The sequence below is a fragment of the Poecilia reticulata genome, linkage group LG15 (genome assembly GCF_000633615.1).
Source record: "Poecilia reticulata strain Guanapo linkage group LG15, Guppy_female_1.0+MT, whole genome shotgun sequence".
Lineage (NCBI taxonomy): Eukaryota > Metazoa > Chordata > Actinopteri > Cyprinodontiformes > Poeciliidae > Poecilia > Poecilia reticulata.
In genome coordinates this window covers 25,727,728-25,743,391 of record NC_024345.1, presented here as the reverse complement: position 1 = coordinate 25,743,391, position 15,664 = coordinate 25,727,728, and the positions used below count along the sequence as shown (strand labels likewise).

The window sequence follows — 15,664 nt, the reverse complement described above, 5'->3', positions numbered from 1 at the left end:
GTTATGTGATAGACTTAACACAAAGTAGTACATCATTTCCCCCAGTGTATTACAAGCCTGGCAGGCCACCAGGCTTTACTTGTGCCCCCACCAGGCTAAGCATTGCCTCTTTTTTAAGCTTTTTTAAAATGTTTGCATTTTTTACGAGATTATAGTTTTTGCTCAGGTGTTAATCTTCCGATCTTTTAATAACACATAATTTTCAAGTGATATTTTCAAATTTCCTGTCAACTTAAAAAAAAAAAATTATCTCTAAAACACGACGGGCCGCTGGAGGAATGACTGCCCTAGCACCCAACCACCGGGCTTAGCAGGTTTTCTGGGGGAAACTTTGTACATAATTATTAAGTGACAGGAAAAGGATGCTTTTAAGCATTTCTTTTTAAATAAACATCGGAAACTAGTGGTGTGCATTTTGTATTCAGTCACCTCTGTTGTGATATCCATAAATAACATGCAACACCAACATCCACCTTGGGAATTTCCCTTATTACTAAGTGTTAAAAATGAGGTTAGGGATGATATTGTGGGGACGATGCATGGTACGTTAATATAAGTAGTTAATATGAATATTGCAGTTCATGCAGTTCTCTAAAGTATTGATATTGCATACAGGCAAAATCTGATAGACATAAATCTTGAATAAATTGTCCAGCCTTACTGCAAACCTACCAAATTGTGCCAATCTACCTAGACTGACATCTGGTCAAGTATAAAATACGTAACTTTTTGGCCTACATACAAAAAAAAGACTGTGTGGCATAATACTAACACTGCATATCAGCCATGAACACACTGTGCCTATGATGAGACATGGTGGCAGCACCATCATGCTCTGTGGATACTTGTCCAAAGCAGGATAAAGTTTTTTAATACGTTCCAAGTGCTTATTGCTGAAAATATTTTCCGTATTTGCCATTCGCTTCTTTAGAGATAACAGCTATTTTTTAATTAGTCAAGCTGTCTCCTTTTACATGGTCTGTAATCAGTCATTTAGTATTTGCGTTTCCATTACAAATGTCTGAAAAACTGCGTTGGAAAATACAATTTCACAGTTGCAACATTTCCATTAAATAAGAAACGGTTAAAAGCTCACTTGAATAAATTTGTTCACACGATGTCATGAAAAGAACACACCACTGCACGATGCTCCAACTACTTCCTGCTGTCTTCTTCGTGGTTTGCACCAGTGGCAACATCTGGCTGTTGATCATTTAACTCGTTTGATGCAAAAAAAAAGTTTTCATTGCAGTTTTGCTAAATATACCAATTTTGATACAGTCAATAAACCATCTAATCATAGCGTAATCACTTTTTTAAATCAAAAAAGTTTTTTGTTTTGATATGTCAAGTTGTGCAGTTGTATGGTCAATAGAAACGCAACTGGTGTAGCCTTAATAAGGATGATGACTGATGTTTTAGTTTCCAAGGAGAGTCATAATCAGAGAAGGAGTCAGGAGGCTGTTGGTAACTCTGGAGGAGGTACAGAGTTTCAAATCTTTGGTTTTGTCAAGAGGGTTTGGCTGTTAGTTGTGTGTACAGTGCAAATCTGGCTTTTAGGAAAATGTGACAACAAAGAAAACACTGTTGGGAAAACAAAACTCATACTCAAAGGGACTCAGCAGATGTGGAGTAAATTGATTTGTTCTAATGAAACCAAAACTGTGAAACATGATTGTGGCAGCATCATGCTGTGGAGGAATGATTTTCTTCAGAAAATGGAGAGAAGCTGGTCTTATATATTCTCACTACACCTATAACACTTTCTAGATTAAACAAGAAGCAGAGTGGAAACACGGTTTGTTTGTTTGTTAGATTGGGTTTATACCACATAATGATTTTATGTGGTATCTTAATAAGATAAGCTGATTAAGATAATCAGCTTATCTTAACTTTTGTGAGTTTGGTAAATTAATGACTTGCTTTTAGAGCATATTTCTACTGCAGTATTTCAAAAGTAATGCCAATATATGTCCTCCTATTGTTCAAACCCAACTGTAAACACTACATGGGTAAAGTAGGTAATTTCTTTAAACGGGGATTTCCTTTAAGGCGACACCGTCACATGAAACAGCAAGGTCTTCCAGCCTGTGACCTGAACCGTCTTCATTCCCACACTCCTCCCTGCTGCAAGGTCTCAATCCTAACTGTTTGTGCTCCGTGTTTGGATAAGCATCTCTGCTGTGAAGTGAGCAGATCCCTTTTAGCTTTTCCATTTCGCCACACCCCGGTCCATGGCTCACATCAGTGGATGCAGGGCGTTGAACTGATACCGCTCTGGCGATCGGGTTGTCCTCAGGAGTGATCGGGTCAGTTGTGTTTGGATGTTGGTTTGTTAATGAGTTAAAACAAATGTGAGTCCGTAAAGTTATTCCCCAATTGATTCTGCTCGGCTAAAATTAAAAAAACTTTGGTTACATTAACAGAAAACATTTGCTGTCCAGTTTTAAGTTTAATAGACAGATTAGCATTTGGAGAAAGTAATTTTAGAGAGGCATTAATTTAAATGGCTGTGTTGATGCACCATAATAATTATAAAAGAACCTTCTCTATTAAATAAACATTTAAATTTATCACAAGTAATCAGGTTGGAGGTATTCACTTTACCTCCTAGACCGAGTTTATGTACAGAAATATATAATTGGTTTAATCCGGTAATATACAATGACTCAAATTCAACAACGCACATTTCAGTTTGGTCACAGCAAAAAATGGTAATTAAGTTCATTTGACAGTTTTTATATTTGACATTGAGTCACTAACTTTGGAACGAACTCTAGGTTGAAATTGATTTGCACAATCAACTTTGGAAAATTTTGTTTTTTTGTTAAAAAACACTTTGACTCTTATAAATAGTTTTATATGGCTCAGGGCCATTTCACCAACTACCTGCATTGCATGATTTAATATTTCTTCTCAGCCTACTTAAATATGTCACCCTTTGAAGTGCTTAACCCTTTATTGGTTTATTTGCCCATGTTTTTCTGTAGTATTTTTTCTAAAGTGTTTTTAATTTAAGTGAACTCTGGTGCGGTTCGAATGCATATGAATGCTAACTGGACCAGAGGCTGCTCCAAAAGAAGGAAGTGGTTCAAATCGCAAGGTATATTGGGTAAATGCAAGTTTAACATTAGAGGGAGAAATGAGTCGTGGATTTTTACAAACGACAACAGAGAAATCTGACGCAACTCCATTTTTGTTACATTTCATGAAAAAGGAAGTTGTCTTTTTCAGAGGTTTCCGTCCCGTTTCCTTTGCGGATTCTTGGTGCAGCACCACCATAGGCGTTAGGGCTGTAGTGATACAATAATATTACGATACGATACACGATATTCTGCTCATGATACGATGTATATTGCGATATTCAGCAAACGATACAATTCAATACACTTTTGTGATTTTCTGAAAGATTTTAGAAAGACAGTGATTTTGGTGACATTTTGTGACAGTTATAGAGTTGGATTGAATTGATTTAACTGAAAACGGATTAAAAGCACCAGCTACACAATACCTGGCTCTGGTTGGACATGGACACAGACTTAAAGTCGACAGCTGGACAAAATGAATCAAAGAAGTGGTGAGAAAACATGTTTCTTTTAATTGAAACAGTACAAATTGTAGCTTACATCCATTTGTAAAGTAAATAAAGTGCACCAAGTACCCTGCTCTGAATAGTTTGATACCTTTTTAACCTTGACACTTAACATCTGAAGGAATCACTCTAAGCCTGATGACCGAATCACTCTCCTGGTGAAGCAAGCGGTGAGTGAGCAAGGTGACAGTTGGATGTTAAAATACTTGCGGATGAATATCGATTTTTTTCTAGGAAAGAAAATATCGATATATATCGCAAAATCGATATTATTACACAGCCCTAATAGGCGTGGAGGTGAAAAGCAAACCATAGCAGTTGGATATGTAACAAATGTTACAACTTCAGTTCCCAATCAAACCGAGTCGACTGAACTATTGGGTGTAAAATGCCCTAAAAAGTCGGGTAGTTAAAAAGGAGAAATGAGCCGTTTACTTTCTGATCTGTATCATGTAAACTGCATTATTACTTTCACTATTTCTTTTTGATGATTGCTGATCATGTTTGCACCGAGTTGACATGGCTTCATGGCGGTCTTTGCCTCCGCTCTGGCCTCATTGAAGGCCCCTCGGAGCTTGGTTTGGTGACCTCTGTTCCTCCCATTCCCTGCACGTAAACACCAGTTGGCCTCTGAAGCTGTGCTTGTGGAATGTAAACAAACAACATGAGGAGCAAGGTCAGCCGCTTAATGAGGGCCGCAGTGGAACGCGGAAGAGTAAGTGGCTGAAAGAATGGGAGCGCAAGTGGATATAAAGGTCAGGGGCGGAGAGGGAATAATATCCAGCAGACAGCAAAGGTTTCAAGTTGAGATGGAGGATTGGTCTGAGCCGTCCAAGAAATTTAACATCTATAGTGACACTAATGTTTTAAATGTACCTTCCTCTATATTTTGTGCCTTTATCGAAGTTTTTGCTCCTACCTGAATGAGGATTTGATCTTAAGATGTGTCTCTTCTGTGTGCTTCAGCTTGTTAGGTTCTCATGACCAGATCAAATGAAAGGCAAACTGGAATTTAACAGCACTTCATACCAGGTTGGCATATCCACACAATAGCAGCATGTCATGTATTTTCTGTGAATAAATTAAGAACACGCATATTTTGTGTGCATTTCTATTTGTTGTTTTTTTTTTTGTGAAGATGTGAAAGTTGATCATAAAAAAATCCCAGCAAGTTCATAATAAATAGTAATACATGTTATATAGTAATCAGGGTTATCGATTAGTAAATTTTAAATTTTTTTTGAAAATTTTATTTTTGGAAATGCACTCATTGGGTTTCTGTAGTTCAGTGACGTCAGCACGTCAAAACTTTACTCTAATATTGTTGTAATTAAACAAAACTTTTTATAGCCTGGTCCAAATACTCCATCGTACAACACGGGAAGAGATAATAATTGAAATGAAAGCCGCTTTTTGAAATTTTAATTTTAAGAAAAGAAAGCGAGAAAATAAATATGTTAAGAAAAATAGCTTTTATTAATAATTAATAAGATTCTGGTAAAACCCCCAGCTAGTGCAGATAAGTGTGTTTTAAATATGAGCTTTCCCTTTAGATGCAGTGAAAGGCTGTGTCCGCCGAAGCGCGCCCTCCCTCTCCTTCTCTCTCTGTCTCTCACCTTAAGTCGGCCCACACACAGCCCTCACACACATCTGAATCCACACTTGACCCATCTCTAGCCTTGCAGCGTGAGCCCAGCAGTTGGGAGTGGGAGGGGTGACATAGCGGAGGATAAGCCAACCTTCCTCACGTTCTGCACGTAGCACAACCATTAAAATACTGCTCCCTCTGGAGGGAGGCCAGGAGTCAAAGTTTGCAGCAGTTCAATCCTCCCTGTGAGCTGGAGACCCACCCCTCTGCTTTCACTGTCTGTGCCCCTCTTTCTCTGCCCTTCTCTTTTACTCACAAAAACAAAACAAAAAAAAGCCTACTGTATTGCCTTTTACACACAGGAAGCCCTTTTGTTGGCTGTGCGTGCGCCTCACTCAGAAGTAGTTTCTTCCAAGAACCACCCCTCTTCTCCTCTCTTCTCCTCTTTTTTTTAAATGTTGGAGCAGCCACCCCCCTCCTCCTCTTTATGCTGCAGATCTGTTGTTCTCCAGCTTTGAAGGCCCTGATATCGTGCATTCCAGCGGTAACCTGCATCTCCGAAGATGTGAGCACAATGCCGACTGACGCAAGCAGCTCCGATCAGATGCGCAGCGAAATAAGATGGAGACGTGTGCACGTGTGTGATGTGAATGACTTTGCTTGTTCTCACTGGAGGGCCTCTTTAAAATCCAACTCATCCTTTCATTTTCTGCACACATTTTGCTTTTGCTTTCAAATGCTCAATACACCGATAATGTCTTTTTTTTTCTTTTTTTTTTTTACTCAAGAAGAAACAGTGAAGAGATTTACTCTGTTTATAATAATGTTGCTATGGTTTATGTTGATGCAAGGTCCTGAAAGAATGTGGCCCGACTTGCCTTTTGCCCGCCGTATCACTGTTGATGCTGCAGTGCATGAGGGCTGATCTGCTTGTGTTGGTGCACGTTTACCAGTCACCTAAGATCCACTTTCAACTCGGACACTGTTGCTGTATTTAGCCATGCACTTCCTACTACTGTCAGGGTAAACAGCAGTTTTAGCATCTCCAAACCATTCAAATTGTTGCTCCTTTAGTTTTTTGTTAATGAGATGCCAGAAAAAGTTGCAGAGCGACTGTTGGGTCTTTCCAGTTGCGAGGAAAGTTTTTCCTCGCTTAAAACCATTCTCTTCATGTCAGTTTTTAAAACTCTTAATTACTTTTAGAATTAAACTGGTCATTGCACTTTTTAAAAGTTGTTCTTATGTGACTTTATGTCTGTCCGTATGCCTGTCACAATACCACATTTTGCTGGGCGATAAATTGTCCCAGAAATGATTGGAATAATCAATAAAATTGGCATTTTTTGAGACCATTTTTTGTAAATATAATGAAAGTCTTCCCTTACTTGACACCATTTCTCCTCGTGTTAGTTTTAAAAACTATCATTGCTTTTAGCATTTGCCTCCTTGTTGCACTTTTTAAAGTTGTTTATATGTGGTTATATGTCTGTCTGAAGTCCTGCCACGATACCAAATTTTCCTGGACAATAAATTGTACCAGAAATTATTGCGATAAACAATAATATTGTCATTTTCAAGTAATATGATGATGATGATGATGCAAATTCACCCTCTCACAAACCAATAAACATTAATTTTGTTTCAACATTTTCTCAGAAATTGAGACTTCTAAGAATAATATCAAGCTCCAACTTTGAAAAATGGATGTTCATTTCAGAGATATGTACTTTATAAACTAGTAAAAATATATTTTTCTGCATCTTTTAACAACACTGTAGGAAACACATTCTTTGAAGAGGTTGCTTAGTGCTGTGAATAAAAGATGTAATGCGCTCAAAATGGTCAAAATTGCACATAAAACTATTGTTTCGATTAAAGGCAGCCATTTTGGATTATGATGTCCAGTTTATTATGGGTTATTTTGCCCATATCAAACTGCAACATTTCCATTTTTTAGTTAAAATAGAATATAAATAACCTTTCATCTTCCAACCCAGTAAAGAACACCACATCTGTATTTTAACAAAGCATGAAAAGCTTAAAATGTCCAAATCCTTTAGTATTACTGTTTTAAAAATGTCTGCCATGACGTCGGTATTTGTAAATCTTATATTCTCTGGTGATAAAATGCTTAAGAACCACTGCTCACATCCATTTGATGCAACTTTATTCACTTTTATTTTCTCCTTCATTTCCTTATGGAAGCTTTTTGTTTTTCACAGTTTAAAAATATTTAAATAAATGTATTTTATTTTCTTGTTAGTCCGGGACTGTTCAAGTTATTACTTGTGCGTTTTCGTTTTCCTGCGGGGTATTTTTGTACTTCACCAGAGCCAGGATTCAGTATGCAGTTTATTCCAAGAAATATACAAGAACTCATGGCTTTCACTGCCAACTCCCAAGCAGATAATGGAAGTCTTACTACAGCAGGAAAGGGCAAAGGGAAGTCATGCAGGATGATATCCTTGGTTTATTTTCTCAAATGTTTCAAAAGATTATTATGGGGCAGCTGGGTAAATGTGGCCCGTGCTCGTCTTTATCTTCAGGTGAAGAAAAATGAACAAAAAAAAAAAAGTAGATTTTCTTCTTTCAGACTTTGAACATGCTGACTTGAGTTTTACTCACACTTGCATACTTTTTGCCTTGACTTTCCACCTTTATGTTCATTAATTTTGAAGACAGGTGACTGCTGGTTTCCGTGGTGCTCTGTTTGTACTAATCACATTTTTCCATCACTCTCTCTTCAGGCAATGGTGGCCTGTTACCCTGGGAACGGAACAGGTTATGTGCGCCATGTGGATAACCCCAACGGCGATGGACGCTGTGTCACATGCATATATTACCTTAATAGAGATTGGAATGCCAAGGTATGAGAAAACGCTCCATCAGGGTTTTTTCTAGAGAGTTCGCAAAGTGTTTTGTTTATATACTTGTAGAATAATGTCAGAATTTTAATATTCTATAATTAAAACAAGACGGAAGATGTTTATTTTTGAAGAATGCAAAATCCCTAAAAAAAAAAAAAAAATGGCACCTTTAATCCAAGATGGCAAATTTCCTGTGTGGTTTGCAAATAAGAGGTTCTGATGGGTTTGATGTGTGCTTGGATAAAAAGCAGGGTTTAGTTTGAAATCTTCTAGAGACTAATATTTGTTTGTTTTCCCTAAATATTCACATTAATGTGTTTAAAGAGTAGATTTGTATTGTTTTCTGGAAATTTTGGTGCAGATTGAGCTAAATATGTTTTTACTTTATAAAATCACACTCTTCTCGATGAAATTAGTTTGGCTACACTTTAATTCATCCTGTATAACCACACCAGCCATCTAAACTCATCTTAAAATGCCTCAGTCAAGTCGAGAACAAAAAATAGGGTTGAAACAATTAATAATAATCAATTATTTAAAATAATCATCTAATTTAGTTATTTAATTGCTGATTAGAATATATGGGTTTAAAAAACACAGATTGCTGAAAAAACCCCATTCAGAGCAGCAATTAGGTTAAAACTACATTTTGTACTCAAGACAAAAACACCTTTCTCTACAAATAGTAAAACTAAATAAAGGTCGGCTATGTTACTTCATTCTAGAAAATAAAATGTCTATTTTATAATTTAAAAAATATTTGCATCTTTTAATGTATTTTTAATATTTCATAAAACATTAAGTGGTTAAGTGAAAATCTGTAGAAAATTCCAGGATTTTTTTATCCCGATTAATCATCTACTAAAATAACTGTTATTTGCAGCCGTATAAAGATGCATACTATTCTTTTATTTCTTAATATTGCAACTAAAAGATGTGATAATGACGAAAGAAGGTGTTTAGGATGCCTGAAAGTGAATTTGTCCATGGGAACGTTCTTCAGATTTAGGAGGTCAGAGCAAATTTATCGACTCCTAAGCAGGTGGAAGTCCTGCCTACGAATCATTGTGAATCATTCAGTCGCCGTGGTAACCAGTTGTTGATGCATGGGACTGATCTTCCACTAACATTCAGAACGGTACCAGGTGAAAGGGATTTGGCGTAAACCCACTGTCTGATGAAGAGACTTCAGCCACCAGCCTGCTAGTGTGTCCAGGCTGATGAGCGTTGCCATGGATACGGGCAAAAACAAAGAAACAGAAAACAGCGATGCAATCAGTGAGGAGTTGCTTCAGACCAGCTCTGCTCTGTCCACGAATATAGAGTGACATCAAAACATACTCAAGATGAAAGCTCAGTTTATTGATATGTTTATTGATATTCTGAGTGTTTCCCAATACAGTGGAAGAAAATACTGATCGGTTGTTGCAAGAATTGGGATCGACTCCAAACAGATGCACAGGAATATGTCATCGTTGGTCGGGATTTAGCCAGATTAGTGGAAAAATAATAAATAAATATTTACTGATGTAATAGATTGTATGCTTTTGGCTTAAAGAGTCTTGGAAATATTTTATTGTTCTTCATAATACCATGCAACGTGTCAAAAGACGTAAAAATGTTGCAGCCATGAAACGTCTGTCCTTTTCAGCCATAAATGTTTAACAGACAGATAATATTTTAGCATATTTTCAAAGATAAAGGTCTCTACCAGTACTGTTTGACCGTAATCCAGATTAGTTTCAACATGGCCTGTTTAGGAATTTTAAATATGTATCAAATATCCAAGGTTTCCCCCAGAAAACTTGCTGAGCCCAGTAGTTGGGGCGCTTAGCAGTCATCCATTCAGCAGCCAGTGGTGTTTTTGAGTTAAAAATGTTTAAAATTGACAGGAAATTTGAAAATATCACTTTGTAATTAATGGGTTATTGGAAGATTAACACCTCAACACCAATGATAAAGTCTTAAAATGCAAACATTAAGAAAAAACTTAAATAAATAAGCAATGCTTAGCCTGGTGGGGGCGCAAGTAAAACCTGGTGGCCCGCCAGGCTTATGATATACTGGGAGGAACCCAGAATATTTATTCTTGGGTGTAATAGTTCACATACCTTTGTTAAATTATCAACAGTAGTTTCCAATCTGCATGACTCATGCACACAAATCAGTTTCCTGATCTCTTTATAAGCCTGACCTTTAACCCAAAACAGCTTTTTGACTTTGGACGATAGTTTTTACCATCGCTGGTCGTATATTCATCAATTTTCTTAATATAAGCTCCTTATTCAACGCTACTTTTATGATTAGCCTGCAAGTTGTTGTGTTTTTGTTTTTTTGTCCAGGCTAACTTATTTTAACCCAACTTTACTTCTTTTGTTTTGACTTTGTGGTTGTGAGTTTCACATAGCTTTCCTTCTGGATGCATCAGCATTCTGTTTTGACCTATGCACTTTTAAACAGCAAACAAGTGATGTGGCCTGTTTTGGGGTCAAATCACTAAATGTAAAAGTAGCTAACGGATGCCTGCAAGTCACATTTTTAAAATCATTTTTCTCTGTCTAAATTGGTCAAGAAAAACTGGGTTTGACTGTTTTTCTTTTTCTGGTCATACTTGCAGAAGTTACAGTGTGGATTGTGTTAACTAAATCAGTTTGTTACATGATATCTGCGGTGTTCATGCAGCTCATCCTCTGACTTTTAGATGAACTTTGCTCTAGATCACAGATGGTTACATGAATAACTGCAGTCTGGTTTCTCGTCGGCTGCTTATTAGCCAAGACCACATTTGTTGAGCAGCCTGATTCTGTGCAACAAACTTGTTTTTTGTCCAGTATTATAAATTATCATTTATAAAGCACATTTAAAAATGGAAGTTTGCCAAAAGTGCTGCACAAAAACAAGACCAATCAAGGAATGGACATAAAAAGTTAAAAACGCTCTCAAGATAGTAACACGAATTTAACTCGCACTGGACCAAACTGCATTAAAAAATGTTTTTAAAAGAAACATTTGAGAAAAACAAGCTGAGATTTAACTTGGACTATTCTGTGCCTCTACCAAACCCATTTTCAGCCAAAACAAAATATTTATAATGAGTGGGAAAGTAATTTTTTAATCAATACAGAGTGCTAATTCCTCATAATTTAATATAAAATAATTTATACTATATTTGCCCATTCTTTTTTTGAAACATTGTCAAAGGTCAGTCAAATTGGATTGAGAGAGTCTGGGAATCTCTTACCAAAGATTCCCAGTTGTATTTAGCTGTGGGCTTTGACTAGGCTACTCTAACACATGGATATGCTTTAATTTAAATTATCCTAATGAAGCTCTGACTGAATATTTCGAGTCATTGTCCTGCTGGAAGGATGAACTTCTTCCCCAGTCTCAGGTCTTTATTGGAGACGTCTGAAGGTTTTTGGTTTCACTGGATTTTCTTAAGGGGTGTCAGAGTAAAAGCTTCTAAATCCAAATGCTGTCCTCAGTTTCAGATGTTATTAGCTGTATGATTTTCCGGACTATCCCAAACTTTCCCAGTAGAAAATGTAGAGTTTTTCTTTTGTTTGTTGTCGTACGGAAATGTTAGCTTGGTTCTGGTTCTGTACATTTACGCTCACATGATTAACCGCCGGTAAAGCGGTGAATAAAGGCCCTGTTTTTCAGAATGAGCCCTGATTTACTGTAAACCTTGATGCAAAAGATAAACAGCTCTACTGGTTTCTACAACGGCGGCACGTGACTTCCTCTTGTGAAAACTTCTCTCAGATGTCATGAGGGTGTCAGGATTTTACTTCTCTGGCAGATTTTACCGTGTTGCTATCACCAAACATCTCAGCTTTTATCTGATTGCAAGTATTAGCTTAGAGAAGATAGATGTATTATTTTGAAAAGGAACAAGAAAAATATCTGTGCACATGATGGCAATTATCCTGCATGACCTTTATCCCACACAAGTTACGTGCAGGTCAAACAGGTGTTAAACTTTGGTTTTCTTTTTTTTTTTTTTTTTTTTTTTTTTTTGAGATTCCAGTGTCGCTGATTAATTCACTGTAGTCACACCACCGGTATTCCCCCTATTCAACGCGCTTCAAATGGGAATAACATTAAATGCCCACCGAAGGGTGTGAGTGCTTTCAGCACGTAAGGTTTGCGTGTGAAGAGAGGGTCCTATCATATCAGCAAAGTGAGAATTTAAGCAGCCGGCTTGCAGCAATCTGCTTTTTCACTCTCCAGGTCCTTTATCCAGCCAGAGCAGTTTTCCTGTGGGTTATTCTTCCTATCCCTCCACAGGAAAGCTGTCCCCTGCTGCGGCTTCCTATCCTGGGCTTTTCTCCGAGCCTCGCGTTGCTCTGCCTTAAACGTTCTCGCTCCTCTTTGATCTGGTTTAGATGGCTGACTGTCCGTTAATAACCTCCTACAGGTACAAGTAGGTTAAAAAAATTATCGTCAAAGTTAGTTTCTGTTATTTACTTCCAAAAGTGAACTCATTACATCCAGAGACTCATAAATTCCTGGTTTATTTGTTAATAATTGTCTCTTAGAGAAAATGAAAACGGTTATGTTTCCAAAAACGGAAAAGAAAATCCACTTTTTCTTCATGGGAAAAAAAGCTGAGTGGAGAGATTTTCAGCATCATCACTGAAACCTGAGCGACAAAATGGTCATTGCAAGAAGAAGCTCGGGAAAAGTTGAGTGGAAGGAAAAACTGGCAGAAAACTGTTGACGGAGATAACTTACGATTGTATTAGAAATCCATTATGTCTTTTTATTTCATAAATTTATTTTTATTTTACTATTTATTTATTTAGTATTTATCATTGTTATTGATAATATAGTAATAATCATTATCATTATCAAGTTGAGTGAAAGGGAAACGCGTCACAGTTCGAATTGCTTTTTGTCCAATGTGGATGTTCTACAGTAACTTGTGATTTAGGGAGCCATGTTGATGTTTTATTCCAAGCTGTGTATAATGTTGATGCTCCTCTGCTCTCAGGAACACGGCGGCCTGCTGCGAATCTTCCCTGAAGGAAAGGCCCAGTTTGCTGATATAGAGCCAAAATTTGACCGGCTGCTCCTCTTCTGGTCAGACAGGCGAAACCCCCATGAAGTCCAGCCCGCTTTCTCTACAAGGTCTGCCTGAGACTGCACTCTATGTTCAGTGGCTTTAATGTTGTGGCTCACCTCGTTTCCTCCCCGTCTCTCTGCAGGTATGCCATCACCGTCTGGTATTTTGATGCAGACGAGCGAGCCAGAGCTAAAGAAAAGTACTTAACAGGTAGGATTCACTACTTTTTGGCTCCTATTGCTTCATTGTTTTCCTGGACTTACCTCTGATGGCTCCTCTTCTTGTGTGCAGGTGCAGGAGAAAAGGGAGTAAAAGTCGAACTCAACAAATCATCGGATCTCAGCTAGTAGGACGACTGCAAACTTCCATTAAGTGCTCTATCCTAAGAAAGTGGCTTAAAGAGATCATGTGTCCGACGGAAAAATCTTAATTTACTTTAAAAAACAAAATAGGAGTACAGAAATAAAATCTACATTACACTTAATCTGGACAGTGAATGTCATAACATTGTACTGAAAGGGATTGTATGCTTTTTTTTTCTTATTAACAGAGTATGCATCTACAGTGCAGCTGAGCTGACTAAAAACAAAAAAAGCTTTAGATCCTCATAATTTGTTGATTTCTTAAAGGTACAGTGTTTTGCTTTTCATGTTATTTTCCTCGCATCAAGGGGTTTCATAGAAAAGCTTCATCATGCATGTAAGTTTCCAGTAAATTCAGGAATCATGGACATTAAAAAAAAAAAAAAACTAATCTTTGCCAGAACTGCTTTGGTTTTAAATCTGCAGCTTCAGGTTTTAATGGCCTTGTTTTTCTGTCTCGCTCAGTAACATGAACTGTTTGGAGCTTCAGCGTGTTACGCAGAGACTTACATAAACATCATCACATAGTGGGATGCAGTGAGACCTGCTTTGATCTGCTCAGTACAAAGTAGAGTGCGCCCTCTGCAGGACACTTGTGTACACCACCTTTATGTTTGTGCCAATTTTGTTTTTGTTTTTATTTTGGACCTGTGGATGAAAATAAATCGCTGCTGCCGTGGCCGAATCTCTTCAGGTCTCAACTAGGCATGAGCCGGCGTGAGATTCACACGATGTGATAGAGGCGGCTGAAAATAGCACTGCTTCTCTGTAACAAAACAAAAATAGAGTTGTTTTAAAAATAATAGCAATGTGTTTGTTTTCATACATGGAAATTAATCTGAAGATTTCTTTAAACGGCTACTCTTAAAAACAGAAAATGCTTGAAGATTTAGCTTTCCAATGAGCTGCTGAGCTAATATTTAGCTATGAGTTAATCATAGCTAAATCACCTGTGGACAAGATGATTGGACTACATTACATGATTTGTTTAAATTCAAAGTTGCAGTATGTAACTTATATAAAAAATGTTAAAACTTTCTCCATGTTTGGACAGTATAATATGAGATGGATAATATGTGATAAGATAATGTGATTACTACAAAAGCAATCCCTAAAAATTAGACACTAAAAAGTGAAAGTAAAAATGAAAGTATAAGAAACAAGAATGGTCAGAATCTATATAGATTTTTTATTTTATTTTATTTTTTATTTGAACAAACGATATCTGGTTAATTAGGTGTGGTATTTACTCTTAATCGGCTGTTTCTCTAAAAATATATTTTTTAAAAACGCTACATTAATGGGAGGTGCAGAAAGCTGCATTTGTATGTTTTTATTATTGTAAACAAGAGAGAGTAGTTACCCTTTTCAGCCAGCTGATCTGCAGTGCTCGGAAGCAAGTGGTAGTCCACCATTATGTGCTTCAGATGGAGAAAGCACTAGTCACTCCCAAATGTTTCTGCATACTGATGGTCAGCCACAGGTGAGGGAGGGGCAGTGATACCTTACATTTCTCTCTGACATCAAGGATGTTTTGAGTTTTAATTAGCTATTTTTAAAGGGGCAGTATTATGTTAAGACTTTTTGAGTTTTACGTCATGTTATAATGTGTTTCTCCAATAAAAAACATGCCTGGAGTGTTGCCTTGATTCTTTCATGCATGTTGGAGAAATCCTTTAATCTCCATGGCAACCATTCAGCTGTACAAAACGCCTGGGCGGACCTAGCCCCGCCTTCGGGGCACAGGTCCTCCTCCACTCAGCTCCTTCAGACTATCCAGCAGCAGTTAGCAAACACCCGGTGTAACTTCATCTTCTGAGCTCATTATATGAGCTACTTCAGTTTAAAAAAACTTTATTAATGGGTTAATGGAGGAGCCATGTTGTGATGATGTCCTGAAGGTGGCGTGTCAGAGCATTTTTTAAAGAGACAGAGGCCCAATTCCAAGGCCCTACATTTCATCCAAGTCATGTTTGACATACAGCTCTAAAAAAAATTGATAGACCGCTTCAAAATTATCAGTTTCTCTGCTTTTACTTTTTATAGGTATATGTTTGAGTAAAATGAACATTGATCTTTTATTCTATGACATGTCTCTGAAATTCCAAGCAAAAATTTAGTATTTACTTGCAGAAAATGATGAAAAACATGCAGTGATTCCAGACCTCGAATAACGCAAAGAAAACA

The 15,664-nt window shown here is 37.3% G+C and overlaps 1 protein-coding gene across 1 annotated transcript in view; it reads left to right on the top strand.

Moving 5' to 3' along the window:
- Positions 1–14,166, top strand: part of egln1a (egl-9 family hypoxia-inducible factor 1a) — a 23,813-nt gene extending 9,647 nt beyond the window's left edge. The window contains exons 2-5 of the mRNA XM_008430241.2: positions 7,928–8,047; positions 13,044–13,180; positions 13,258–13,325; positions 13,407–14,166. Of these exons, the coding sequence (XP_008428463.1) occupies positions 7,928–8,047; positions 13,044–13,180; positions 13,258–13,325; positions 13,407–13,462 (381 nt within the window). The 3' untranslated portion in view covers positions 13,463–14,166. The remainder of the gene's footprint in view (positions 1–7,927; positions 8,048–13,043; positions 13,181–13,257; positions 13,326–13,406) is intronic.
- The last annotated feature ends 1,498 nt before the right edge of the window (positions 14,167–15,664 follow it).